The sequence below is a fragment of the Myotis lucifugus genome, unplaced genomic scaffold, assembly GCF_000147115.1.
Source record: "Myotis lucifugus unplaced genomic scaffold, Myoluc2.0 scaffold_1303, whole genome shotgun sequence".
In the NCBI taxonomy this organism is placed as follows: domain Eukaryota; kingdom Metazoa; phylum Chordata; class Mammalia; order Chiroptera; family Vespertilionidae; genus Myotis; species Myotis lucifugus.
The window spans coordinates 13,665-41,627 of NW_005872351.1; the positions used below are offsets into that span (position 1 = coordinate 13,665).

Here is a 27,963-nt window from a genome sequence, read left to right on the forward strand (position 1 = left end):
GGCCGAGTACAGACAGCCGGGTGGGCTGTAGGGGGTGGGTATCCGCGAGGGCCTGGGAAGCGCTGGCGACCGAGAGCAGCCAGCCACCTGTGGAGAGTCTATTGGTGAACCCCTCTCCCACACCCCTCGGAGAAAGTAAGGCCCGGAAAGCGTGTTGAAATGCTTCTTTCCTGCGGATAGACGCGTCCAAGGTAAGTCGTTTCTGTTTTGAGAGCCGCGTTCTTCGTTTGATCATCACCCGCTGCTGCTGCTGGTTTTCAGTGGAGGCGACGCATTGTTAAGGAGGTTGGGTGATGACGGGGTTCATAGGGGAGCTGATTTGTTGGTTTCTTCAGAAAATAGATGAGTAAATGGTTCTGAGTATTATTAGCTATTGTTTTCTTTCAACGCAGCCGGTGGCTTTGCGTCCTTGAGTCTTACTGGAGGACCTCGCAGGCCTGCCGCAGCAGTTGTTAAGGACAGGGCATTCTGTATAAAATGGAACTTATTCTGGACTGTCATCTTGACTCGAGGGTGTTAGTTGCAGCTTAGACTGCGGCCTAGATATGTTCCTTGTTACAAACGGGTGATGGTTGAGAACTTACCTGTGAAAATAACTATGGCGAGAGGGTTCTGAGTTCTCTGTACTTGTTGTAGGTGCTCAGGCAGTGTCTTCCGTTTTTCCAACCAAAACATTCATCTCTTCCCTATCATTCCCTCCCATCCTTTCACTTCATCTCCCCATTGATGTTTTCTTCCCATTGATATTTCAGCTTGGGGAGAGGGGCAGGCAGCAATTCTTAAATTATGACAAAGTGTTCATAGGTCATTCCGGAGAATTTTAAACAAGCCGGCCATGTTATTAAAGCCAAGAAGGATAATTCTTTCTAATGATGTTCTACTGTGATTTCTATTGATTGTTTTTAGTGAGGTGGTCTCTTAAAAATCCTCTGTATTTCACACTGGAGAGTTGCCCGTCCGGAGCAGTCTCCGCGAGGCTTGCCGCGTAATGGATCACCCTGTCTGGGTGAATCTCTCTGCACGCCCTTCACAGTGCCCTCTGGCTGCTGATTCTCCTACCGGAGCACCAGCCTTGTGATGGAGGAAAACTGATTAACATTTAGAGAGTTCATTAGGGTAGTGCCTGCAGCCCTGAATGTAACAGGATTTAGTTCCTTCACTAGCAGCACTTCAGGGTTCCCTAAGACACTCAAGAAAGAAAGAAATCTTCCAAAAGGAGGCTTTCAGAGTCACTAAATGGATTTTGGTTCCTTCCCTCTAGCCTAAAATGCATTTCTTTTAGGGAAGAACATTATAGGAGCCAGGTGTTGAATGGGTATATACAGTTACAGTCCGTCAACCCCCAGCTTGGTCCAGTGGATGACATGCTGCTTTGCTGGAAGTAACTAGTTTCCATGTTGTTAAGCTGACATCTTTCCAAAGAACTAAGCTCATTTCCTTTGAAAAGAAGTCAGCCCCAGCTCTTTAAATGTCACATGTCTCCTTTTATTGAATAGCCATTGGAAACTAACATCTAACAAGTTTAATGCTATCCCTAATTAATGATATTGAGTAAATATTATATCAGGTATTACAGGCTTATGAATGGATAAAATTAATTTTAGATCCTCGAAAATAAAAGCTACACCCAAAACAACTCATTAGTCTTTCAGGTTTAATTATTATTTTTTTTAAAAGGCAGTTTCTTGGGTTCTTTGCAAAGGTGAAAATAGCCCTACGTTAAGCTGCAAATCATCTTTTTAACATAGTGTTGCCTTTCAAGAAAAGAACTGGAAGAAAAACCACCCACAAACCAACACCGAGAAGTAAGCACTTTATTTATTTATTTTTAAATATACTTTATTGATTTTTTACAGAGTGGAAGGGAGAGGGATAGAGAGTTAGAAACATCAATCAGCTGCCTCCTACACACCCCACACTGGGGATGTGCCTGCAACCCAGGTACATGCCCTTGACGGGAATCGAACCTGGGACCTTTCAGTCTGCAGACCGACGCTCTATCCACTGGGCCAAACCAGTTAGGGCGAGAAGTAAGCACTTTAGAAAAAGGTTCTGTGCGTGTATCTGGACCAGATGTAATTTTTAGTTAATTTTAAAATAGGCTCATATTTTCAGAATTGCTTTCTTCCTCGTAATATATTACATTTTAATGGTAGTGAACTCTCCACGTGTACCTTTAGTGGAGACTTACTGTCCAGTGGTTGCAGTGAAGAGGCAAACCAATTCCAAGCCCATGACGAGTTCAGTGAGGATGTTACAGTAATTTATGACAGGGCTACCTAACTTACTCGGATTACATAACTTCTGATCTCTCGTTGCTGTTTGTTTGTTTGTTTGTTTGTTTTTTTGCCAATATAAAGAACTGGACATCCTTATGTGTAGGTGTGTAGTTCTTTGATGATTTCCTTTGGATAAACATTAGTACAATTGCTGAGTCAAAACACATTTTCAAGGCATGTGCCCTGACCAGGATTCCAACCAGCGACCTCTTGGTTCCTGGGTTGACACTCAACCGCTAAGCCACACTGGCCGGGCCATTTTTAAGGCTTTTGTAATCTACCAGCACGTTCATGAAACCATCTCTTAGGGTGGTGACTTCTGTGTGAATGGACCTCATTCATTCGATGTTGACTTTCAGTATGGTCAGGGATTTTACTGTTTTCTGCTTTCTTTCCTCCTATCTCAAAATCTGGGTAGTCGCCAGAACTGGTTTGGCTCAGTGGATAGAGCGTCGGCCTGCGGACTGAAAGGTCCCAGGTTTGATTCCGGTCAAGGGCATGTACCTGGGTTGCGAGCACATCCCCAGTAGGAGGTGTGAAGGAGGCAGCTGATCGATGTTTCTCTCTCATCGATGTTTCTAACTCTCTATCTCTCTCCCTTCCTCTCTGTAAAAAATCAATAAAATATATTTAAAAAAAAAATCTGGGTAGTAGTATCAAAACACAAAATGTCCTCACACAGATTTTATTGTTATTACATAGCAAAACCTATCATTCCTTTTCTACTATTTAAACTTAACATCTCCTTAAGAGAAATAGTAACAGTCTCTCCCTTGTCTAGGCCTTAAGTCTGTTGAGAAAATCCCTTACATTTTCCCTGCCTGATGAGGGGCTCTGGTGCACATGTAGGATTAGGGATGTCCTTCCCCTGCTGAGCAAGCAGTAACATCCGGGTGCGATTAGGAATGTTCTTGGCACCTGAAATAGACGAAGCTGTCATTAGCTCTCGAGGCTAATGGCCTGGATTATATGCTTTAGGTTTTATTTTTATGCCATGATTTTTTTTTGTCATCAAACATACTTATAGAGGCTTTAAAATATATCTTAATGCCACTATGGTATGTTTAAATATATAAGATATTTTCAAAATTCAGTATTCCCCGCCCCCCCCCATTATGGACAGCTGTCACCTAGTATACTCCTGTACTATGCTTTTGCCTACAAGTTTAATCTGTACAGGTTAATGGTTACTTTTGAAGTGTTGGGCATGTGTTAATATATTTGCTAGGGGGACAATGTAGAGAAGATGCAAGACTTATTTCAAATGCTTAAAGAACTTTTGATAAGACAAATATAATGTGCACATATTTTGTATATGGCTCATATAAGTATGCTAAGACTATACATTGATTTCATCCAAAGTATTTCATATCTACAATAAACACTTTTAAAAGCTACGTGGTGTTCGGATGAAAGATTGCTGCTAGAATTTAGCTTCCTGAGGATAGTAGCCATGTCTGTTTTCTTCACTGGTACATCCCAAGTACAGTGTCCCACATGTTACAGATGCTTAATGGACACTTGTTTAATGACTAATTAAGTGAATAAAGAGTATTGTGGGTCATGCCTGGGAGTATAGATTGATGTGGCTTGTTAAATTGTCCCAAATTCAGAGAAGTACTTTGTAAATTGTGAACATGGTTCTATATTAAGATTTGCTGAAACTATATTAGCATAGGTATGTTTTGTTTTGTTTTTTATTGAGTTTAGAGGGAGAGATAGACAGAAACATCGATTTGTTGTTCCACTTATTTATGCATTTGTTGGTTGAGTCTTGTATGTGCTCTGGCCTGCGATTGAACCCGCAACCTAGGGATGATGCTCTAACCATGAGATAGAAGACAGGAACTAGCATCTAAAGGATAATTAGCTGCATCAAAAACTATGCATTTTGCTTTGACTGAATGAATACAGAATTTGCATAATCAAAATCATCTAAGCCTTATGCCAGAAAATTCTATGTAAAGGAGTACTAGTGTTTTTCAAGGAGTGACTACAGAGATAGCAGATGAAAGGGGAAACTACAAAGAAAGCTCCAGAGGTTGGAGTCACAGGGCCTGCCAGTATCTTTTGTGGGTAGAGTCCGTATCATAGTCATGAAAAACCGTGAGTCTGAAACCCAGTTTCCTATCAGTCTGGTGGTGATTATAATAAAGAGTGTATTGGTCTTGACTGTAGTGCCTAAAAATGTCCGTGTGTGTGTAGAAAACAGAGGTCTTATTGAAAATATCAAGCTTTTAAAAATGGTACTTGTTACTTGAAATTCAGAGTTGAGTAAAAATTTGTGTGCATAATTTAAAATTTTTATGTCTCTGATCGCATAAAGCTATATATGTACTAACAGTCTAGCTTTGTTCTGCTATAAACTGGAGAGGAGCCTAATTCACAGGGTAGGGCGGGGTGTGTGTGGGGGGTGGGGGGAATTAAGACAGGCCTATGTGGGTAAAAAGACAAACAGTTAAACCTGTCTATGTAATAAAAACAAGACTTCAGTTCTGGGCAGGAAGACAGAGAGAATGGGAGGAGGAATGTCTTTATAGAAAAAGAAACAAGTAGTAAAAGAGGGAAAAGGCCCAGAAAAATCCAGGTGATAAGAGTTTTTAGGAGACTGGGCGGGTGGGCTTCAGAGAGGCGACAGTGGCTCTCCTGGTCTTTCTGCTGCTCTGTGCAGAGTCTTTGGGTGGTTTTGCTGATTGGAATATCCCAGAGAATTTCCTCTGGACTTTGATGCCAGTGACTAGAGCGCTACCTTAGGGGCGAATTAAATTAACATCTAGGGAGTTCCTCCTTGCTGCTAGAAACCTAGCCTAGGAGAAACACAGTCCTAACTGCCTTTTGGAAGATTGCTGATAAGAGTAAAACCCTTTAAGCCAAGCATGTCAAACTCGTGGCCTGCCGCCTGCCCGCCCTCCCGTCCTTGAAAGGCTTGGGTGTAAGGCTTTTTGACTAGGCTCATTAAGGAGGCTTTCAGTTGTAAATAATAAGAATTTCAGTTCCTACTGGCTTGGTTATTGAATTCTAGAGAAAGCTAGGCGTGGTGAGGACTTATCTAAATAGCTCGACAGCATCACTGGGAGCTCAGCGATGACTGCTCTGCCTTCTAGAAATGCCTTCTTGACTCCAGGGTTGGTCCTTACATGAACACAGCATGGCTAACAGCAACTCCCAATGTTTCCCCACCATTGAACAAGTCTGGCTGGAGCTTAACTCTGGACCAACCTGGACATGCACCGGTCTCTAAACCAGTCATTGCTCCCAGGGGAACTGTGCTGCTTGGGCTGAGTCGGGTGCCCATTGCCGAACACGTGGCGGCGCTGTTGATTGGGTCGGGGCTAAACCTAGAAATGGTTCAGTTGCATCCAGACTGTATGGCTTAAGACATCTGGGATCAATCTTCTTAAGACAGGAAGAGGGCATGGATGCTGGGAGACAAGCAGCAGTGGCCTCCACGCTACTTACACTGCCTTCAAATATCTTGTCCATTTTATTGCTCTCCAACCTCAGCCAGATGCTTATTTGCTTGGGGTGGGGCAGGGCTGTCCTGTGCATTGTAGGGTGTTCAGCCACCTCCTGACACCCACTAGATCAGCCGTGGGCAAACTACGGCCCGTTTGAAATGAATAAAACTAAAAAAAAAAAAGACCGTACCCTTTTATGTAATGATGTTTACTTTGAATTTATATTAGTTCACACAAACACTCCATCCATGCTTTTGTTCCGGCCCTCCGGTCCAGTTTAAGAACCCATTGTGGCCCTCGAGTCAAAAAGTTTGCCCACCCCTGCACTAGATGTCACCCCTTCCCCCAATGTCAACATCCAAAAATGTCTCCAGGCATGGCCAGATGTTACAGGATGGGGGCACATTGTTCCGATTGAGAACCACTGGCCTAGCATAGTGGTCTTTAGACTTTGATCACACAGCCCTATGATTAACATGTTTGTGCATATCCCCATGTATGTTTAATACTCTTATGTATGTATGTATGTATGTATGTATGAAACATGCATAATATATATATATATATATATATATATATATTAGAAAACATGCACAAAATAGAAATTAAAGGTAGAGGTGATAATGGTTAATGTAACGGAACTATTTCTCTCTGTACTACTTCCTTCCTGTATGTCTGTGGACCTCTTAAGGATGTCCCCCACTTTGGATATTAGGTCTAAAGTATTGGTATCTCATCAGGATTAATCTGTTTCCTGATGCCCACACTGTGTCACTGTGTGAGTGGATGCTGAATGTGACTTTGACGGTTGGCCGAGCATCGGCTTCCGGGCCCTGGGCTGGACCCCAAGAAGCCTGCTCCGAGACCTAGGAGGGGGCAGAGTCTGCCGCCTGCACCAGCTGTTCCACCCGGCTTGTGTGTGCAGAGCAGGAAGGTTGTAGCTGTCAACGTTGTGGCATGTGGTGTTGAGAGGCCTTTCCTGTCACCGTCTCTCCCCGTCCCCACCCCTGCCCTGGGGGTCTGGGCTCCATGCATTGAGGGAGCTGGTGAGGCTGAGAGGTCGCTTGCTCCATGGCAGAGGCTTCCTGCAGGTGGGAGGCTGCTGCTGCATTAGCCTAGGCCACCAGGATGAGAAGGACTCCGGTGACTTCCTCCCTAGTGCCAGTCTTGTCGCCTTGTGGCCGGCATGGGCGGATACTAGGGCCCCGGTGGTGGTGGCAAGGAGCATGAGGACCAGAGGAAGGAGAGGACCTAGTGCTGTTTGAAGGGTTGCCAGGCCAAGTAAGGCTGAAAGGTGATTGGGGGAGGGACTACTGGTGGAACCGATATGGGCGTTCCCAGTGTTGGGGCTAAAAGTTACCAGAAAGTCATGGAACCTGCCTGTGATTCATAGGCAGGAAGGGGGCATTCAGTAGAGCACCGCTGAGAAGCAGCGATGGGAGGCTGCTGCCTCTGCCCTTTGTGAACTGGGCCTCCGGAAGAGTCCTCTTAGTGAATTCTGCCAGCGGTGGGTGGGGCTTCATCCAAGCTAGCGACCAAGGTTAGGAGAAAGGCTGACGCTGAAGGGCTTCTTTGTATCAAACAACTGAGAATTGACAGGAACTCTTCCACAAAGAATGTAATTTGTTGTTCTCTTAAGTGCTCTGTAGCCAACATGATGAAATATTTTTAGAAAATTTTGGAAAGCCAGTCTGGAGAAGTCAGCATTTTGGTTCAAATGATTGTCTTGTATGTGTTGGCTCATGAAGAAAGAAAAAAAGTTGAGCTGAAAGATACAGAATTTTGCTATGAAAGGTTTAAGTTTCAGGAAGACTTCTTTGGACATTTCAATTGAATATCAGGTTCTTCTAAGAGTATTATTATACCACAGCTTAACGATTTAGAATATCCTTTGGACATTTTTTCATCTGAGTTTTTTCCTGGTAGGTAAGAAGGGACTTCTGATAGTAACACTGTTTAGAGTGCCTTTCTTTGTCCCCTGGTTAGTGGTCTAGAAGACCGGGCGGGCGGGGCCTGTCACCACCACCACTCTGCCATGGGCACAGTGTGCAACCCATGCCAGTGACTGGTAGTGAGTGTGGCTTGCCATCCTCAAAGAGTCCACCGCCTGGTTGATAGTAGGACATTTGCCTAGTTGGGCAAGCACATCACCCCGAAGGTCATCCTTTGATCAGTGGCATAGGTTTGGATGACATTTGGCCAGATAAAGAGGGCAGCTGACCTGCGGGCAAAGCAGAGGTGGTTGACCTGTGCCACATTCAAACTTGTTGGCTTTCTGATGAAAGAGTTTCTCAGAAGCTGTTTTATGTTGGGTTTTTTGTTTGTTTGTTTTTGGTGACATGGAGTCATGTTATTGAGCATAAATAGGTTTCAGTTATTCCTTTATCTGATTTTATAGCATGTAAATGTTCTAATGTTTTAAAATATACCTTTTAAGCACGTGTTTATGGTAATAGATAAGAGTATTTTGTGTAAATAGACATGGTTAGGAAGGTATTTTTTTAAACACTCCCCATTATATCCTATTTTCTTTAGAGCCAATTATTACAGAACAGCATTCAGTTGGGCTCACAATTTTTCTTGATACAAAAGGACACATTAGAGTTTTGAAGTCCTACTTGTCTGATTAACAGTTTTCCATTTTGAAGAAGAGTGAAACAGCGCACATGAGCTGGCAACGCTGTCTGCACTACCCTCTTCCCACAGTGCTCCCAGAGAGGAAACCTGAGCGCAGGGGGATGAACCAGGCTGTGGACACAGGGTCTGGATTTGGGTTTCAGACTAGATACTGAGCTGCTTTGTGACCTCACTGAGACCTAGGTTCCCCTCTGTATATTTGCCCCCAGTCCCTGAGGGGTAAGTGCTGGCCGGTTCATACATCGAGCCCTTCCTGCCGGCCTCCCGCCCGTTCTGACCGACCCCCTGCCTTGCTTTGTGGTTGATGGGCTTTGGCTCACAGTTCAGAAGACACTGTGTATATAAACGGTTTGTTTTATCGTGACGGTGTATTGTCGTCATGACTTTAAAGCAGGTTTACCTAAATAGCCCAGAATGGCTGTCCCCACCCCAATCTTTTACTCTCTTTTTTTCTGACATTTCGATTCCTTGGGGTGATTTGAGGCTAAAGAGTTCCTACCTTGAAGGATTGTTAGAGGATTGCATGCTTACCATGAGGTAGTCATTTACTCCATGGTAGAAATGCTAGCATTTAAACCGCTAGCTTCCAGCTCGCTCTGTGGGGCTGCAGGCTCTTGATTTTAAAATACTTCACGGGGCTTTACTCCGTTCCTTACTCAGGCACCATGCTAGGTGCTGGGTTCACAGCCAGATTTCCTAACTTAATATTCAGACCTTTTGTTCCTGTCACCACTTTTCCCCTCAGAGATACTGGTGCTGCATCATTTCTAGTGTGCCAGGCACTACTGTCCCCTGGCGAGGTGCTCCTGGGACAGTCACCTGTGATAGCAGGCAGGAGGAAGTCCTGTATTCAAACATGTAGATCCCATAAAAGACACCCTCCTTGAAACTTCAGTTTAATAATTCCTTTGCTTAGCAAATATTGTGTGTGAACTTGGGAGTCCTGCTGCCAGGGAAACAAAGATGAATAGACACAGGCCCTGAGCTTTCATGTTTTCCGAGGGGTAGAACCTGCGTGGCTGGTGGTGCGGGGTGGCTTTCGATGGTACGTGACATTGTTAATTCTCACCAGCCCTTAAGAGCGCAGTTTCATGGGTATTGTTTAAGAAAAGATGGAAGGAGATATTTTAGGATAAGTGAGTTGTCTTGAAGAAAAATACTTAAAATTTTAATACAGGTAATATTTTGGTATGAAATATTGTAAAGGAGTTCCCTGACTCAGACTGTGACTAAGGAAAACAGGATGAATTGATTGGTGGTTAAAAGTAAGCTTTAAAAAAAAAAAAAAGTAAGCTTTAGCCTAACTTTCAATGGAGTCCAAATTAGACTTTATTAAAAGTCCATTGTAGTAGACAATGATTTTCAAATAGGAGCATTGCCTGAAGAACTATTTTGTTTGGCTGAAAAGATGCATTTTCTAGAATATTCATTGCAACAGGGTAGTGAAATTGGAAATGACATTAATGTCTAACAGTAGGAAATTGATTAATATATTTTTTTAAATATATTTTATTGATTTTTTACAGAGAGGAAGGGAGAGAGATAGATAGTTAGAAACATCGATGAGAGAGAAACATCGATCAGCTGCCTCCTGCACATCTCCTACTGGGGATGTGCCCGCAACCCAGGTACATGCCCTTGACCGGAATCGAACCTGGGACCTTTCAGTCCGCAGGCCGACGCTCTATCCACTGAGCCAAACCGGTTTCGGCAATTGATTAATATATTATACATCAATATAGAAGAATAGTATTCAGCCATTACAGATGATGTAAGTGTACGTATATATTGACATTCACAACATCTAGACAACTGGGGATTGAAGAGCCAGTACGGAAAAGCTCTAAAGGATGTGCTGACATAGTAACAATGGTTATCTCATTAGCTGCTGTGATTTCAACTATAATTTGTTTTTTAACTCCCGTATGTTCTAATTATGAAATGAACATAAGTCTCTTTTTTAAAAAAATATTTTTATTGATTTCAGAGAGAGGAAGGGAGAGGGAGAGAGAGATAGAAACATCAATGATGAGAGAGAATCATTGGTTGGCTGCCTCCTGCATGCCCTACACTGGGGATCGAGCCCGCAACCTGGGCATGTGCCCTGACCGGGAATCGAATTGTGACCTCCTGGTTCATAGGCCGACACTCAATCTGGACTCAACCGGCCGGCTCTTTTTTTAAATAAAGAAAATATAAATTTCACATTTTGCTTGTATAGAGAATGGTATGGCTTTTCTGATCTGTTGTGATTTCTTTTTTTACAGGTGCGGGGGCACGGTTGGTGCTATTTTCACTTGTCCACTCGAAGTCATTAAGACAAGACTGCAGTCTTCGAAATTAGCTCTGCGGACAGTCTATTACCCTCAGGTTCACCTGGGGGCCATTGATGGAGCTGGAGTGGTGAGACCAACATCAGTGACACCTGGACTTCTCCAGGTTCTGAAGTAAGTTCAGTCCCCAACCTGGACTCCTGCCACACCCCTGCCCCCAGTGTCAATACCGAATGTTTATTAAGCCTATCAGATGGATCTCCTGTTTGCACAGCCTAATTCCAAACCTAAGAATTAGGTTTCTGTACCAATACCTTTGAACTCTGACCTTGCTCCCTTGGCAGCTGGGCACCCAGTGTGCATGCGGTCACCATCCAGGGACAGTTAAAACAAACCTACAAAGCCAACTAAAATATCATGTTCAAATTGTTGCATCAAAGTGTTCTTGCTCAAAATCTGAGGGCTAGCGGAAGCTATGGCGTGATAGAATGAAATTAAAACTTTTAAATTTCACAAGAGAAAGGTTTTGAATATTTGAAGGGGAAGTAATCTGGAAACAAAATGTTTTAATTTTTTACTTTTTATTTGGAAATACTTGCATACTTATAGAAAAGTTTCAATAGATACTTAGTAAAATGGTTTTTAAAATGTTTGTTTCGCCCTAGTTGGTTTGGCTCAGTGGATAGAGCATTGGCCTGCGGACTGAAGGGTCCCAGGTTCAATTCCGGTCAAGGGCACATGCCCCAGTTGTGGTGCGGGCTCCATCCCCACCCAGTAGGGTATGCACAGGAGGCAGCCAATCAATGATTCTCTCTCATCATTGATGTTTCTCTCTCTCTCCCTCTCCCTTCCTCTCTGAAATCAATTATATATATGTTTTTATTGACTTTTTACAGAGAGGAAGGGAGAGGGATAGAGAGTTAGAAACATCGGTCAGCTGCCTTCTGCACGCCCCCGACTGGGGATCGAGCCTGCAACCAAGGTACATGCCCTCAACCAAAATCAAACCCGAGACCTTTCAGTCCAGAGCCTGACGCTCTATCCACTGAGCCAAACCGGTCAGGGCTAAAAATAAATTTTTTTTTAATATATTTTATTGATTTTTTTACAGAGAGGAAGGGAGAGGGATAGAGAGTTAGAAACATCGATGAGAGAGAAACATCGACCAGCTGCCTCCTGCACGCCTCCCAGTAGGGATGTGCCTGCAACCAAGGTACATGCCCTTGACCGGAATCGAACCTGGGACCCTTCAGTCCGCAGGCCGACGCTCTATCCACTGAGCCAAACTGGTGCTGGCAAAAATACATTTTTAAAAGAAGTTTTGTTTCATACCTTGGCTACCTGCCTAATTTATTATTTTTACTACATTAAAAATATCTCATTTGCTAATGAAGTAGCTAAAGGTTCATAAGTTGAATTTGACTTACTGGTATCTATGCTTAGAATCAGAAATCAAGACCTCTTGATGGTATCTGAATTTTACCGTGGGCCTGTTGTTTAGAGGGATGTTCAGCCCTGGCCAGTGTTGCTCGCTTCATTGGGCGTTGTCCTGTGCACCGAAAGGCTGCTGGTTCCATTCCCAATCGGGGCACATGCCTAGGGAATGGGCTTGATCCCCAGGAAGGGGGCCGTGCAGGAGGCTGCTAATGGATGTTCCACTCTCACATTGATGTTTCTCTTTCTCCCTTCCTCTCTCTGTAAAAATCAATAAAAATATTTTTTTTTAAAAAAGAGATGTTTAGTAAATGATAGTTGAATTTCACTACACCTGATATCTGAGACTTACCTCTGGAAGAGGGTGAGCCCAAGAAAGACCTTGCCGTTTATCAGTGTAGGCGTTCAGCTGGGAAGTGTTCGAGAAAGATGCAGTAAAGTGGAAGAGCTCTGTCCGAATAACTGCATGCGGAGCACTTTGGACAGAGTGCAGTCCCAGTTTAGATAAGGAGGATGCGTTGGAAAGCACTGGGTTTATTTTTAGGCGCGTTTTGTTTGTAAAGCCTGCTTGCAAGGCACTCAGGCCTCCATGCCAAACGTGGATGAGCTGCATCCAAGCTTATCAAGCAAAACTGAACGCAAGACCAGCTGCGGAGGGCAAGGTCCCAAGTGAAGCATCAGAAGCCCAGCAAGAGGAAGAGGCTGGCACCCAGCACCCCAGAACCCCCTTTTCAAATTAAACCCTAAGGAGGAGCGGAGGCACAGAGCAGCAGGTTAGGGACGGGGTCACTGATGGGAGGCCCACTCGGACCTCAGGAAGGAGAGGGACAACCCCACATCCTCCAGAAGACATGGCTGTGAAAGCATCCCCGTCCTGTTTGTCTTTGTACACGTGTGGGCAGGGGCAGTCTCAGATGGCACCTTCTGGAGAACATAAGCGCTTTGGACAAAAGGAAAGACGGGTAATTTGCCAGCTTTACTAACATCCTCCATGAACTTCCTCTTGCATGCTTGCAAATAACTCATGACTAGTGGGTTTATAGGCTTACTGTAACTGGGACACGGTTACCCAAAAGTTGTGGGTGTTAGTGGGCCAGGCCTGTAGGTAGGTCAGGTAAGAGGCTTTCTTTAGCTCAGGTTTTTGCATGTTCTACATATATCTCTGCTGTCTCTCTAGCTCCAGCAAATCTCTCTCTTTCTCTCTCTCTCTCTCTCTCTCTCTCTCTCTCTCTCTCTCTCTATAGTTAGGACCATTGTTTATTAAAATGTAAATCAAATTTAAAAAGCTTCCTGTCTTGCCTGACCGGTTTGGCTCGGTGGATGGAGCGTCGACCTGCGGACTAGGGGGTCCCGGGTTCAATTCCGGTCAGGGGCATGTGCCTTGGTTGCGGGCGCATCCCCAGTGGGGAGTGTGCAGGATCAATGTTTCTAACTCTCTATCTCTCTCCCTTCCTCTCTGTAAAAAAATCAATAAAACAGATTAAAAAAAAAAAAGCTTCCTGTCTTTTGAAGCCCAAGAACAGTGCACAGCACACTGCACGGCCACCCGTTTCACCGCAGTCATTGGTTAAAGTAGCCACAGCTACACAATAATGAGACACCACTTAACACTTGAGTACTTTTAAAACCATTTATTCTATATCCACATGAAAATATAAATAATGGGATTTTAAGTAAAATTCTTGTTACGATATTTTGTTAAAAGGGTTTGTAAAGTGGCATTTTTTTATTCAAAAGCATTTTATTAAAGCTTTATTTCATCGGCTTGGTCTATGTACATTATTAAGATTCTCAGCTGATATTTAATAGCTTTCTATTGAAAATTGCCACTTTTATGTAGTATTACTTTATTGATTTTTCACACCAACCCTATGAGATTAGCACTCAGGTGGGCTATCACCCCATTTTATAGATGAGGAAACACAAATTGGAGTTATACAACTTACTCAAAGGCTTTTTTCTTTCTTTTTTTAAAAAATATATTTTATTGATTTTTTACAGAGAGGAAGGGAGAGGGATAGAGAGTTAGAAACATCAATGAGAGAGAAACATCAATCAGCTGCCTCCTGCACACTCCCCACTGGGGATGTGCCACAACCAAGGTACATGCCCTTGACCAGAATCGAACCCGGGACCCTTGAATCCGCAGGCTGATGCTCTACCCACTGAGCCAAACCGGTTAGGGCATCTTTTTTAAAATATATTTTTATTGATTTCAAAGAGGAAGGGAGAGGGAGAAAGAGATAGAAACATCAATGATGAGTGAGTCATTAATCGGTTGCCTCCTGCATGCCCTACATGGAGCCCACAACCAGGGTATGTGCCTTGATCAGGAATCGAACCCTGACCTCCTGGTTTATAAGTCGATGGACGCTCAACCACTGAGCCATGCCGACTGGGCTTAAGGCCATTTTTAATGTCTATTCACCTATTTCAAAGGAAGACTTGAAAGCAGTAAATAATCCCGAGTGCCCTAGTGGGGCTCGGCTTCTACTGGAGCCCAAGGTCACTCAGAGACGCTGGGACCACCCCCCTTCCCCCACCGCGGACTAGCAGCCTCTGGTTGGAGGCCCAGGGCTCAGACCCGGCCTCTGCTCAGCTGCAGTCCTGCTGCCTGTTTGACAGCTCCTTCTGGCTGTGCGATGGCACCCAAAGCAGAACTTGTGCAGAACTGAGCTCCCAACCCTGCCGCTCCCGGAGTCTTGAAGCAACTCCGGCTTCCCGCTCCACGGACCTAACGCCTCAGTCATCCTTGGATCTTATTTCTCACACCCACAGCCAGTTCTGTCCCTCTGCCTTCAGAATATGCACAGCATCTGACCCTTGCCCCTGCTTGTCAGCACCCACACCTGATGGAAGCCACCAGGTCTCACCTGTGTGACTGCATGAGCCCCTCACTGGTCTGGCCTGCGGCCTGCTCCCCTCCCATCCTCTGTCAACTCAACCCAGATCCTCGCTCAGATCCCTCCAGGGACTGCCTGTCCTCTGTCCCTGCGGCCTCCACACAGCTGCACCGCTCCCATTGCTTCACTGATGTTTCTCCTCCTCCACCCCTTCAGCTGTTCCTTTAAAAGGCCAGGAACATTGGCACATTCCGCCTCAGGGCATTGGTACCTGACCTTATCTGCATGGCTGGCTCCCAGTTGTCACCTTAGCAGGAAGGCCTTGCAGTGACTGTGCTATTTAAAACTGAGCCTCCCTCATGCTCCATCCCTGCTTCCTGCCTTGTTTTTATCCCCAGCACTTCCCTCCATCCAACATGGAGTGTAGCTTACTTGTTAGTATTGTTTATTTTCTCTCCCCGTCCCCACCAGAATGGAAGTTCCTCTGCGTCAGGGACTTTGATTTGTTTTGATCACGGAGGTGTCCCCAACCCCCTAGAAAGCTGCCTGGCACACAGTAAGCATTTAGTACAAATAGCATGAATGGATGCATTTTGGCACATCAGTAAAATATCACATATAAAGGGCTCAATATGTAAATAAATATTGGCTGCTATTGTAATACCTACTTCCTGTACTTTTTAAATACAAGGTTTATAACTGAGTTTCTTGGTAGCCAAGGCAAAAAGGGGACTATCATATTACACAGTTCTCTCCTCAAGAAAGCACCCTCGCTCCAGGGGAAATGCGCGTCTTCCTGCCACAAAGTCCCAGCAGTGGTCTGTCACCCGCACTGCCTGGCAGACTGCCAGCAGGAGCAGCACTGCTTGGCACTCTGCCACCGCCTGGTTGCAGCCATCTCTCTTCTCCTAGCAGGGGCAGGGATGCTGGTTAGGTTACTGCTGCTTAGTCTTACTCTTTCAGGAAGTACTACTTTAAAAGGCTTAACAGAACTTGTTTACAGGAAGTTTATTTTTCAAAATGCAAGTCAGCGTTTGCATCACAGGGTAACCCGCTAGAGAATCCATTTTCTCCATTGCAGCACCATTAACCTTTATATTTTGAAGATGGTTACTTAAAAAGGCTCTCACTGTTAAATTCACCAAAGGGGAATAATATATCAGTTTATTTCATTTATTTCATGTGTCTGCTTTAAAGTCTTATGACTTAATCTGTGTGTGTTTTTTTAAATATATTTTTATTGATTTCAGAGATGAAGGGAAAGGGAGAGGGATAGAAACATCAATGATGAGAGAATCACTAATCAGCTGCCTCCTGCACGCCCCACACTGGGGGTGGAGCCCACAACCCGGGCATGTGCCCTGACCGGAATTGAACCTTGACCTCCTGGTTCATAGGTCAACACTCAACCCCTGAGCCATGCCAGCCAGGCTTTTTTAAAAAAAATCAGAGCTCCTATTTTTTCCATCACTCAGGTAATTTTTTACTCAGGTGCCTTTTTGATCTGAAAAGTAATATATTAGTGATCCAGTCTATGTTATAAAAATAAAACTGAGTGTTCAGGTGAGATCTTTGTCTTGGATCGTGGTCTACAACCAGTGAAGATGAAATGCTCCAAATAAGGCCCCGTTTCTCTCTGCATTTCTGCCTAAGTGACAGTTCCTATGACTGTGGGAAAATCGGCCTGGGTCCTGCTGCTGTATTTTGAGGTGAAGTGTACCGTTTATAGTAGGCACTTGATTGTTCCAGAAGAGTTTTGTACACAGCCAGCAAGGGTAGACGTTTGAATTATGTAATAGGTTTGGCTTCGTGCCCACTGTTAATGTGCGTCACTATGGCGACAGCCTGCCCCGTTCTGAAAAGGCCCTGGTCACTTGAGGACTGGTGTTCCCTGCTGCATTATAGATGCGAGGCTCGGGCTTCCTGGAGCCAGAGAGTCCCGGAATTGTGTTTAAATGACCCCTGGGCTGGCCGCACAGTGTTCATTAATGGGAACCACAGATAGAATCTAAACTTGAAACATTTTGGGTATTCTGACCATTTGACAGTCTTACATAAGGTGTAGATCACTTGCAGGTGTTATATAAGAAAAGATTTTGTTCAGAGAGCTTAGCTTTTTAAATCAGGCCTGTTGTAAGAAAGATAGAAGTCAAGTATTTAAAATTGAAAAAACTAATTCTCACGCCTCTGCTAAGGGCCCAGTGGCTTGTTTTTGGCTAGTGTGAAAACTCCCTGCAACTCCATGACCTTCATCTGGGGGTTTGATTTACAGAACCTAACAACTGCCTTTACCCGGCCCTTGTTCCCGTAACATTGGGCTGTAATCATGAGTTCAGTATTTTTATAACCTATGGCTTGCCTATAACTTATTTTTATTAAAGAATTTTTTTCTGAAATAATTTCAAACTTGTAGAAAAGTTACAGGAATGGTACCAGTAACTTGCTGTCCTCTTGATCTTGAGTCACAGATTTTTAACATATTGCCACATTTGTGTTGGCATTTTGTCCTGTATACATCCATATTTTTTCTGAACCATTTGAAAATAGGTTCACATTGTGCCCCTTTCCCTTAATTCTTCAGAATTTATTTCCTAAGAATAAAGGTATTATCTTAAAACCACAGCGGTTTTCAAATTCAAGAAATTTAATACTGATATACTATTTTTTGTTGTTGCTATTGTTAATCCTCACCTGAGGATATTTTTTCAGAGAGAGAGGGAGAGACAGAGGGAGTGTGTGTGTGTGTGTGTGTGTGTGTGTGTGTGTGTGTGTATTGAGGGGGGGGGGGAGGTGTCAGGTGGAGAGACAAATCAATGTGAGAGAGACACATCGACTGGTTGCCTCCCGCACGCAACCCTACCAGGGTCAGCGAGTGAACCCGCAACCCAGGTATATGCCTTTGACTGGGAATTGAACCTGAGACCCTTTGGTGTGTGGGCCAACACTCTAACCACTGAGCGACACCGGCCAGGGCTTGATATATTCTTTCTTTTTTTTTAAATTGTTTTATTGCTTAAAGTATTACAAAGGGTATTACATATGTCTCCTTTTTTCCCCCTGCCCTTGACAATCCCCTGGCCTCCCCTAGATATACTGCTTTTTTAACTCATCTGCAGTCTATATTTCACTTTTCTCAGTTATCTTTTGTAAATGATTGATTTACCACAAGAACTAAATTTTGTTTAAAATTCTGTTCCTGCTGATCTCTGTCTTTTTTAGTGAGCCTTTCTTTCTTTTTCTCCCTGCAGGGTTTTTTAAACAGCTTACTAATATGTAATTCACATACAACTTACCCATGTAAAGCAGACAATTGACTGTTTTTAGCATGTTCACATAGTTTTGCGCAACTGTCACAACAATGTGATTTTAAAACATGTCATTCCCCTCAGAAGGCCCTCACCCATTTGCAGTCACTCCCCATTCCCCACCCCAAGTCCCAGCTCTAGGCAATCAACCACTAACCTACCTCCTGTCTCTAGGGGTGTCTCCTCTGGACTTTGCATATAAATGAAATCATGCAGTGTGTTTATGGCCTTGTGTCTGGCTTCTTTCCCTTGTAGTTACTGTCGAATAACATTCCATTATTATGGCTGGGTCTTATTTTAAATACATTGCTTTGACCTTGCCCTTATGCGATGAAAAGAGAAAAGAAATCTACTGTCCTTTAGTGAGATATGCCTCCCTGGTTGTCTAGTGTGTCCAACAAAGTACCTTTATGTGACACGTAGGGTGGCCAGAGGGTTTATTCTGGACCACACAAACAACAGTCTGTCTTGGGATCACTTAAAGCAGGGGTGGGGAACCTTTTCTGCCAAGGGCCATTTGGATATAACGACATTCGTGGGCCATACAAAATTACCAACTTAAAAATTAGCCTGCTATATTGGGTCAAACATTTAATTAACTCACCCCTGGTGCCTTTGCAGGGCCAGACCAAATGATTTCACCCGTGGGCCAGACATTCCCCACCCCTAACTTAAAGGGTCTGAGTTTCTACCTGCCAGCAAGGAAAATATTTTATGATTAGAAAATATAACTATTGTCTCCCTAATATTTTGTAGTGTAGTAGCTTTATTGAGATATTATTCAGAAGCATACAATTTGTCCTCCTAAAGTATACAGTTGAGTGGGTTTTAGTATATTTAGAGTTACATGACCATCACCATATCTTCATTCTAAAACAATTTCATCACACCAGGAAGAAACACGTACCCATGAGCAGTCATTCCCCATTCCTCCTCCGCCATCCCCTGGCAACCACCCATCTATTTTGTCTCTCTATAGATAAGTATTTCATTCTTTTGATGCTGCTGTAAATGGAATAGCTGTTTATTCCCATTCTTAGATTATTCATTGCTTCTGTGTAGACCTACAATTGTTTGGGCATTTTTTTTGTGTGTGTGTACATTGATCTTGTTTCCTACAACCTTGCTGAACTAGTTTATTATAGTAACTGTTAGTGGATTCTTTAGTATTTCTATATATAATATGTTTGTGAGTAGAGATAGATTACTTTCCAATCTAGATACCTTTTATTTCTTTTTTTCTTGTCTAATTGCTAGCCTGCTGCTTTTTAAGAAAGCTCTTAAAGGTATAAATATTCTTTCTCATCAAGCAATTGAACTATTTTATAAACATCAAAAAACATGGAGAGGAGAGGCTAGGAATCTAGATCATGAAAATTACACTGCTCTGAGGAAGGAAAGAACAGGAGCGAAAACTACAACTGGAGAAAACTTGTAATCCAGCATGCCAAGGACTAAAACATCAGCTTAAGCTCTTTTGCACCAAAAATTTTAGGTTCGTTTTGGAAACCTTTTCTCTGTGTGAAAAGTCGAAGTTGGTAGAGTTAGAATTGACAGGATTCATTTCATTGTTAGTTTAATAGGAATATCGTTTCCATGAAGTGAAAGATGTCTTTTTATCTTACCTTCAGTGTCATAATGAAGGTAAAACAGTATATAAACTCTTGAAAACAATGTGATTATTTCTGAGCTTGGCCACCTTAGAATGCTGTCACATTGGAAGTACTAATTACCAAGTAAATTCTCAGAAAAGGAGATTGAATTAGGACTCTAATTTAACAATGTAAATTCTCTTGGATACCATGAAAACCGAGCCATTGAAAAGAGTAAATTTGCCCAGTCGGAGTGGCTCAGTGGTTGAGCACTGACCTGAATCAGGAGGCCACAGTTCGATTCCCCGTCAGTACACATGCCAGGGTTGGGGGCTCGATTCCCAGTGCAGGAAGCAACTGGCAAGGATTCTCTCTCATCATTGATGTTTCTCTTTCCCTCTCCTTTCCTCTCTGAAATCAATAAAAATACATTTTTTTTTAAAAAAAGAAAAAGAATAAACTTAACTAACTTAAAGAATTATGTTGCAGTGGGGAATATGCTTCTAAAGAATGTTCTAATGCTTTTAGGATTTTCTTAGTCACTGTTGATCAGAAACTATATTTAACAGTTATTTTTTAAAGCATGTTGGCAAGTATATGGAAAAATTGGAGCCCATGTGTGTTGTTGATAGGAATGTAAAATGGTGCAGCTGCTGTGGTTGATAGTATGGCCAATTCTCAAAAAATTAAGCCTAGAATTACCATATGATCCAGCAATTCCATTTCTGGATATAGAGACTTGAATAGATATTTGGACATTTATGTCAGCATTTTTCCCAGTAGCCAAAAGGTGGGAAGCAACCCAAGTGTCGATTGACAGATAAATAGATAAACAAAATGTGGCCCATTTATAGAATGGAATGTTATTCAGTTTTTAAAAAGAAGGAAATTCTGACACCTACTGCATCATGGGCGAACCTTGAGCCATTATGCTAAGTGAAATGTGCCAGTCGCAAAAGAACAAATACCGTGTGATTCCATGAGGCCCTAAAGCAGTCAGGTTCATAGAGACAGGAAGTAGAATGGTGGGTGCCCAGCGCTGGGGGAGGGGCGGCATGGAGGGTTGGTGTTCAGTGGGTATGGAATTTTAGTTGAGAAGATGAAAAAGTTCTAGAGGCAGATGCTGGCGATGGTTGCACAACAGTGTGAATGCACTTAATGCCCCTGAACTGTACATTTAAAAATGGTTAAAATGGTAAAAATTTATGTTACATATATGTTACCACAGTGAAAAACATTAAAAAGAAAAAGGCACAGTATTCTCTTTGGACTTGAGGTACAAGGCTTTTCCATCCCGCCCATGAAATTACTACCCTTTTCCATTCCTTATATCTGTTTAGGGCTTGCCCACAATAAGTAAAAATCTAGAAGATGGGGTTACTATAAATAAGGCGTAAATCCAGAAGAAGTCCCATCCAAAGAACTCTGAACGTGTTTCTCAGGGGACCTTGTTAGAGTGTCAGCCCCTGTGTCAGCCCCTTCGCCAGTGCTCGTTGTCCCTACGGGGTCTCCTCGTACAAACCTTGGGTGTCTTGCTCCTGCGTGAACAAGGAAAAAGCTTCTTGCAAACATGTCAGACTGATGCTGCCGAAGCGCGGATTTTCACTGTTACTGCAGCTGTGTTCTTCAGCCTCCCGATTCTGTGTTGTAATATAATCGTAAATTAGCCTGGGGTCTTGTAAACAATCTATTAATCTTTTTAAAAAATTTTTAATATTTTTATTGATTTCAGAGAGGAAGGGAAGAGAGAGAAACATCAATGATGAGAGAGAATCATTGATCGGCTGCTTCCTGCACACCCCGACTGGGGTCAAGCCTGCAACCCGGGCATGTGCCCTGACTGGGAATCAAACTGTGACCTCTTGGTTCATAGGTGGACACTCAGCCACCAAACCACGTCAGCCGTGCAACAACCTATTATTCTTTATGCAAGGCGCTAACGGAAGGCTGACACTTGCTTTGCATAGACCTTGCCTAAGGATTTTAAAGCTGGATCTTTTTTGTATTATTCAGGTCGATCTTGGAGAAGGAGGGACCAAAGTCACTTTTTAGAGGCTTGGGTCCAAATTTGGTTGGAGTTGCACCGTCAAGGTAAGCATTGAACTTTGAGCTGGCTCCCTTCATACGGATGTAATGTCCTGAGTCCTTTCCCACGGAAGGGCTGGACTGCTAGGTGGCCAGTCTCTTCTGTGCAGGATTTGCCTAAACCTGACAAAAGGGAATAGTGAGAACTGTTGGTGTGTCTTTAGTGGATGGTGAGAAAGAGATTCTAGTTATTGTACTGAGTTGTAAACGAGTCTGCTCTCATCCCTGGATCTTCTCTAAGTGAGTGTTTGTGGTCAGCAGCATTGCCCCTTCCCCAATCACATGCTCATTTTGGTGTGAGGCAGGATGAGTGTGGTATATTTTAGAAATACTACAAATTTTAAATGTTACAGAATATGTTGGTGCTCAAAGGATTGGCACCAACAGAATGAAGACTATAAATGGGACTTTGCATGTATATTACCAAAGTCTCATTTTCCTCCGTTATGTTGGACTCTTCCCTCCACCGTATACTCTCTGGGGGGCGAGCAGGACCTTCTGAAGGCGCCTGCAGCAGGTTTGGGTTTAGCACGGATGAGGCCGAGCTTTTGTTCGTGGGAACTTCTCGCCCGTATTATTTACCTGACGTTTCAGAGGTTGCGGAGGGACATCCTATTGGCAGTGCGTGCCGGTGTCTTACCGCGCTCTCCCTTTGTTCTGACAGGGCTGTGTACTTTGCATGTTACTCCAAAGCCAAAGAGCAGTTCAATGGCATTTTCGTGCCTAACAGCAACATTGTGCACATTTTCTCAGCTGGCTCTGCAGGTACGTTACCCCTTACCCGTGGGTGGAGAAAGCATGTGTTGTGCCCAGCAGCCTTTTCTCGGAATTAGAAATGAGCTCTCTGCCTCTTTTCCATCTGAAATCATTTTTCTAACGCTTTATGTTAGAGCCGATAAAACAGTGTGTTTAAGATCAGTTTGTAACCTATTCCTATCTCTTTGGCCACTAAAGCTTTTTGTTCTGCCTCAACATGTACATGTCCCACGTATGCTAGTTGGGTGCAGTGCTTCTTTCCAAGGAATTTTCATGTGCTTTTCAGGTCTGTTTCATGACATTGTTTTCTAAAGTTCAAGCTCCTTTTCTCATGACTCCTGGTGCCCAGCACACCCTGTGCACAGCTGGCATTTTGTCGTAATCACTGGGCTCTAGGATGAGGTCGGGGCTGGTGGGCTTTTAGTGGGACCGGAACAGGCCAGAGAGCGCTCCCCATGAGGGAGTCATCCTACTCACTATAGGAAACTTAGAACAGGGTTTCCCCCCAGGAAATGCGTGGCCAAAAGAGCATGGACTTGTAGATTGCGGAGAGAAGGCCATGCCTTACAGATTTATGTTTATGTCTATTTAACTAGAAAGGTATTTTAGAGAACTTAAATTGGCATTTTATAAAGAATTTCCGCCTCTGCCAGCCTGTAAGTGTATGCACCTCTCTACTCAAATAAAGCACCAGCAGCCCCTCTGAGGAGTTACAGAGGATGCTCTGGACCCCTCAGAACCACTGTTAAACAAGAAAGGCGTGTGCTGAGTGCGGAGCTCCGAGGAGCCTGCACTTTGAGGCCGATAGGGGTTGGCTGTAACCTAAACGCTGGTTATCAGGCTTAGAAGAACCCTCAGTACCTAAAGCAAACCTGCGGCAGTCTTTCAGCCTCACCCCGGTTCCTCTGTCTGACTGCTGTGCCCGGGACTGGGGAGGGCGAGGTCACAGGAGGGTCGCTGGCTGGTGCCTGACTCTGCTCCGCTCTGTTGCTCCGGAGTGACGGGCAGTGTTGAGATGGGGAGACTCACCAACAAATGGTTCTTGTAAGACACAGATCAATGGTAAACCTTCACTTTCCTGAAACATCAGTGGGTATTAAATGTCTGCCTTTGGATTCAGTTACTTGGAGATTTAGTTCCTTTTATTTGAAGTTTGATATAAGGCAACCTTTTGGATTAAGACAGCAACTTCCCTTAAAAACAAATTGTTTCTGGATCTGATGCTTATAAATTGAGTTGTAGAGTGGTTTATGTTTACCATGGGCATCACATTGACAGAAATACCAACAGCACCACCTACAGGCTGGACACCCTAGGCAGGGCTCCAGAAGTTGGAGAGACTTTAGGTCCAGCATGCCAGTAGAAGCTACACTTCAGGGACTGGAGCTTCCTGTGCGATACAGAATGTCCTGCTTCCTACTCTCCATTTTTACTATGAAACCATGGAAAGCCTGATTTCAGATGGAATAGACAGCTTTAATCAGCATTGACTGTGTTCAGTGATGACATTTTCTGGTGTGTTTTTTCTTCCAGCTTTTGTCACAAATTCCCTAATGAATCCTATATGGATGGTTAAAACCCGGATGCAGCTAGAACGGAAGTAAGTTATTAATTGTTGCTTCCTTAACATAAGAATTCTTGGGGATATTTCTCCCCCAGCTCCCTGTGGGGTGCAGTACACAGTCTTGTTCTTTCTGAATGTGAGCATACAGCAGCTCCTTTTGCTTGGAGAGTCATGCTGTCAAGCATTGTCATTTTCTCTCCAAGGCCCTCGGACTCTGGTTTCTGCCTGAAACTCGTTGCAGCCTGCAGATTCCTTTGGTGGTCCGGTGAAGTCTGCAGGCCCTTTTTAGAATAGTAGAAGCCATGGACCAGTTGCTGAAATGCAGTTATTAATGTTTTTTAAAATTACGATATAGTAATATACCTACTTAATATATTAAGTCAAGCCGTGGCCCACTAACTACTGTGATTTCAGAGGAGTAGTGATGGTAAGTGAGGTTTGTGATAGGATTCGATCTAAGAGCCCTGTGTAACTGTATGGGGCACTGGAAACTTCCAGCTCATCCAGTCCAACTTAAGCTCCTAGAAAGGACAGAGGAGAGAGCAGGAACCCTGCAAGTGCAGGGGGGCTGCTGTGGCTGTTCCCCCTCTCCAGTGACCACAGTAGCCTCGATATTGGCCTTTGACTCCACATTTCCCCGTCCCATCCTGCCTGAAAGAACCTTCTGAGATGCAGCAGTTCTAATAATTTTGAACATATCATTTGCTTAGAATCCTTTGATGAATCTCGATTACCTCAGGGTTGAGAGCGCCCTCACACTCCCCTCCCTGCCGAAGGCTGGCGGGTTTTCCTTCAGTGCCGTCTTAAAACACATCTGCATCGTAACTGTAACTGCCTCTCATACCAGCTAGTCCGCCTTCCCCAGCACTGCCCGCCTCCTGCCTGCACAGCACTTCCTCTCTGGCCCGGTGCCCAGTTTACCTCTCTACGCCTCTAGGTGTTTGGACGGACTTGATCATGTTGGTTAGATTTTCTCTGAGGAATGTCTTCCTCCACAAAGCTCTTTCCAAACTCGGGCCAGAGGCTGTGAGCGTGTTCTTGTGACTCTTGTACGGGCGCACATTCTCTGTGGGCCGGCTGGGTGGCCCAGCCCGTGGACCTGGGCGCACATTCTCTGTGGGCCGGCTGGGTGGCCCAGCCCGTGGACCTGGGCGCACATTCTCTGTGGGCCGGCCGGGTGGCCCAGCCCGTGGACCTGGGTGCACATTCTCTGTGGGCCGGGCACAGCTGCCCTCCGTGCGGGGAGGACACTTGTCGCCCAGTGATTGCCTTCCATCCGGCGAGTGTCTGTGGAGCCCGCTCACTCATGGTCTGATGGCCTGTCCTTGGTCTCTGTCACAGGGTGCGCGGCTGCAAGCAGATGAACACGCTCCAGTGCGCGCGCCACGTGTACCAGACGGAAGGCATTCGTGGCTTCTATCGGGGATTAACTGCCTCGTATGCGGGGATCTCAGAAACTGTCATCTGCTTTGCTATTTATGAAAGTCTGAAGAAGTATCTGAAGGACGCGCCATTCACCCCCTCTGCAAATGGGACTGAGAAGAATTCCGCAAGTTTTTTTGGACTCATGGCAGCTGCTGCTGTGTCTAAGGGATGTGCCTCGTGTATCGCCTATCCTCACGGTACGTGCCCTCTTCTCCCAGAGCAGTGACAGCTGTCGGGTTGTGCCATTTGTCAGTGTGCCTGGACCCTGGAGCCGACTGAAGTGCACATGCCTGCAGGTAGTGAGGGACCCGAGCCCAGTGGGCCTGGCCTCCCCCACGCCCCTCGGCGTGTGTGTGTGTGTGTGTGTGTGTGTGTTTTGCAGGGACTCAGTGTCACTCAACCCCAGTTACCAAAACTTGCTGTGCAGAACGTGGGCCTGTGTTGTAGAACTTCTGATGTTTTCAAGAAGCCAAAAATCTGGATTTTCCAAAAATCTGGATTTTATCCTTGACTTAAAAAAAAAAAAATGACAAAGGGGCCAAACTTAAAATCTCTCAGCTTCCACTTTGAATTTTATTTTCCACTTAAAGTTTATTTTTTAAGTTTATTTATTTAAAATGTATTTTATTGATTTCAGAGAGGAATGGAGAGAGAGGGAGAGATAGAAACATCAATGATGAGAGAGAATCATTGAGTGGCTGCCGGGACTGAGCCTGTAATCCAGGCATGTGCCCTTGACCGGAATTGAACCGGGGACCCTTCAGTCCGCAGGCCAATGCTGTATCCACTGAACCAAACCAGCTAGGGCTTTTAAGTTTATTTTTAAAAAGAATGATAGGCCTACTGTCCTTCTGAGCTACTATTAAAGTAATAGCTTTGTTTATTGTGCCATGAAAAACCAGCCTTGCTTTCAAAAGCCTGCTGTGCTGTCAGCTGTGCAAGTGCACGTGGTGAGCTCGGTAACGGATGGCGGAGTCCCGGTGTGTGCCGGGCATGGCGGCCTCGGGACTCATGAGGAAGAGGCGGACGGCTGCCTGGGAGGAGACAGGGTGGCAGAGGTCTGCTCGGCAGGCGGTGACAGGCAGTGTCATGTTGTGGGCACCCAGGTGAGGCAGGGCCAGGTGGGCCAAGGTTTGGAAAAGGAGGAGGCAGCGTTTAAGCTGGACAGAGCAGAGGAGGACTCTAGGAGGAGAAAGTTGGGGAGTACATGAAAAGAAAGTCCTGTGGAAGATATTTCCATACTTAATACAAATGCCACTTTCGGTGAAATTACAGCATTTACTTAATTGGAGTAGAAAACTATAAACTATCTTAAAATCAAGTCCCACTCTAAGCTTTTTTTGTTTTGTTTTGTTTTGGTTTTTTTTGTTTTTGTTTTTTTTAAGAGAGTAGGGGGAAGGGAGGAGAGAGAGAGAAAGAAACATCAGTTTGTTGATCCACCTACTTATGCATTCATTGGTTGCTTCCTATATGTGCCCAGACCGGGATCAAACCCGCAACCTTGGCATATCATGACGACACTAACCAACTGAGCTACCCGGCCAGGGCATCTCTTGAGATCTTAACATAGTTTATTATTTTAGGTGGCACGTGGGCAGAGGTATACGTTGATAATTATAAAGCTGTGTGCTTTGAATTCTCCTCGTATCACCCGGAAATGCCATTTATCTGTCACATAAAGCGTGTGTTTCTCTCCGCAGAAGTGATCAGGACGCGGCTGCGGGAGGAGGGCACCAAGTACAAGTCTTTTGTCCAGACCGCTCGGCTGGTCTTCCGGGAAGAGGGCTACCTTGCCTTCTATAGAGGACTCTTCGCCCAGCTCATCCGGCAGATCCCAAACACGGCCATTGTGCTGTCCACCTATGAGCTAATTGTGTACCTGTTGGAAGACCGTCCTCAGTAACAGGCCCGAAACTTGTGCTCCGGAAGAATAAAACTGAAAAACTCGATACAGAATTTTTTTTTCCCATTGATGTTTAGAATGTTCGAGGCCAATACAGGAAAGGCCATATAATATGTGGCTCAGTCACCTGTTGGACATTTCCTTTTGGATTCATGTTTTCTGGAAGGTTTAAATTCATTAACGTTAATAGTTAATTTTAACTTTCGTTGTTGTTTTTTTAATTTAAGAGGATTCAGGATTAAGCAGCAAGTAAATTAAATCATGCTATTTAATTTAAGTATAACATTGGTTTTTGTGCTCTTTCACTTCACGGTACTGCAAACATAGGATGGTAACGCTAGAAACACAGACCACCGCTAAAGTCAAAGTGCACGTGTTTTCTAATCTGAATGTCAAATCTCGCGGCAGG

At 44.3% G+C, this 27,963-nt stretch overlaps 1 protein-coding gene across 1 annotated transcript; it reads left to right on the forward strand.

Moving 5' to 3' along the window:
* Positions 1 to 1,752: 1,752 nt before the first annotated feature.
* SLC25A33 (solute carrier family 25 member 33) lies at positions 1,753 to 27,834 on the forward strand. Its single transcript, XM_023748352.1, has 8 exons — positions 1,753 to 1,805; positions 10,642 to 10,821; positions 12,984 to 13,043; positions 21,835 to 21,912; positions 22,571 to 22,671; positions 24,196 to 24,262; positions 25,568 to 25,848; positions 27,352 to 27,834. Exons 6-8 carry the CDS (start codon positions 24,216 to 24,218, stop codon positions 27,552 to 27,554), a joined length of 531 nt encoding a protein of 176 aa, XP_023604120.1. The 5' UTR covers positions 1,753 to 1,805; positions 10,642 to 10,821; positions 12,984 to 13,043; positions 21,835 to 21,912; positions 22,571 to 22,671; positions 24,196 to 24,215; the 3' UTR covers positions 27,555 to 27,834.
* The last annotated feature ends 129 nt before the right edge of the window (positions 27,835 to 27,963 follow it).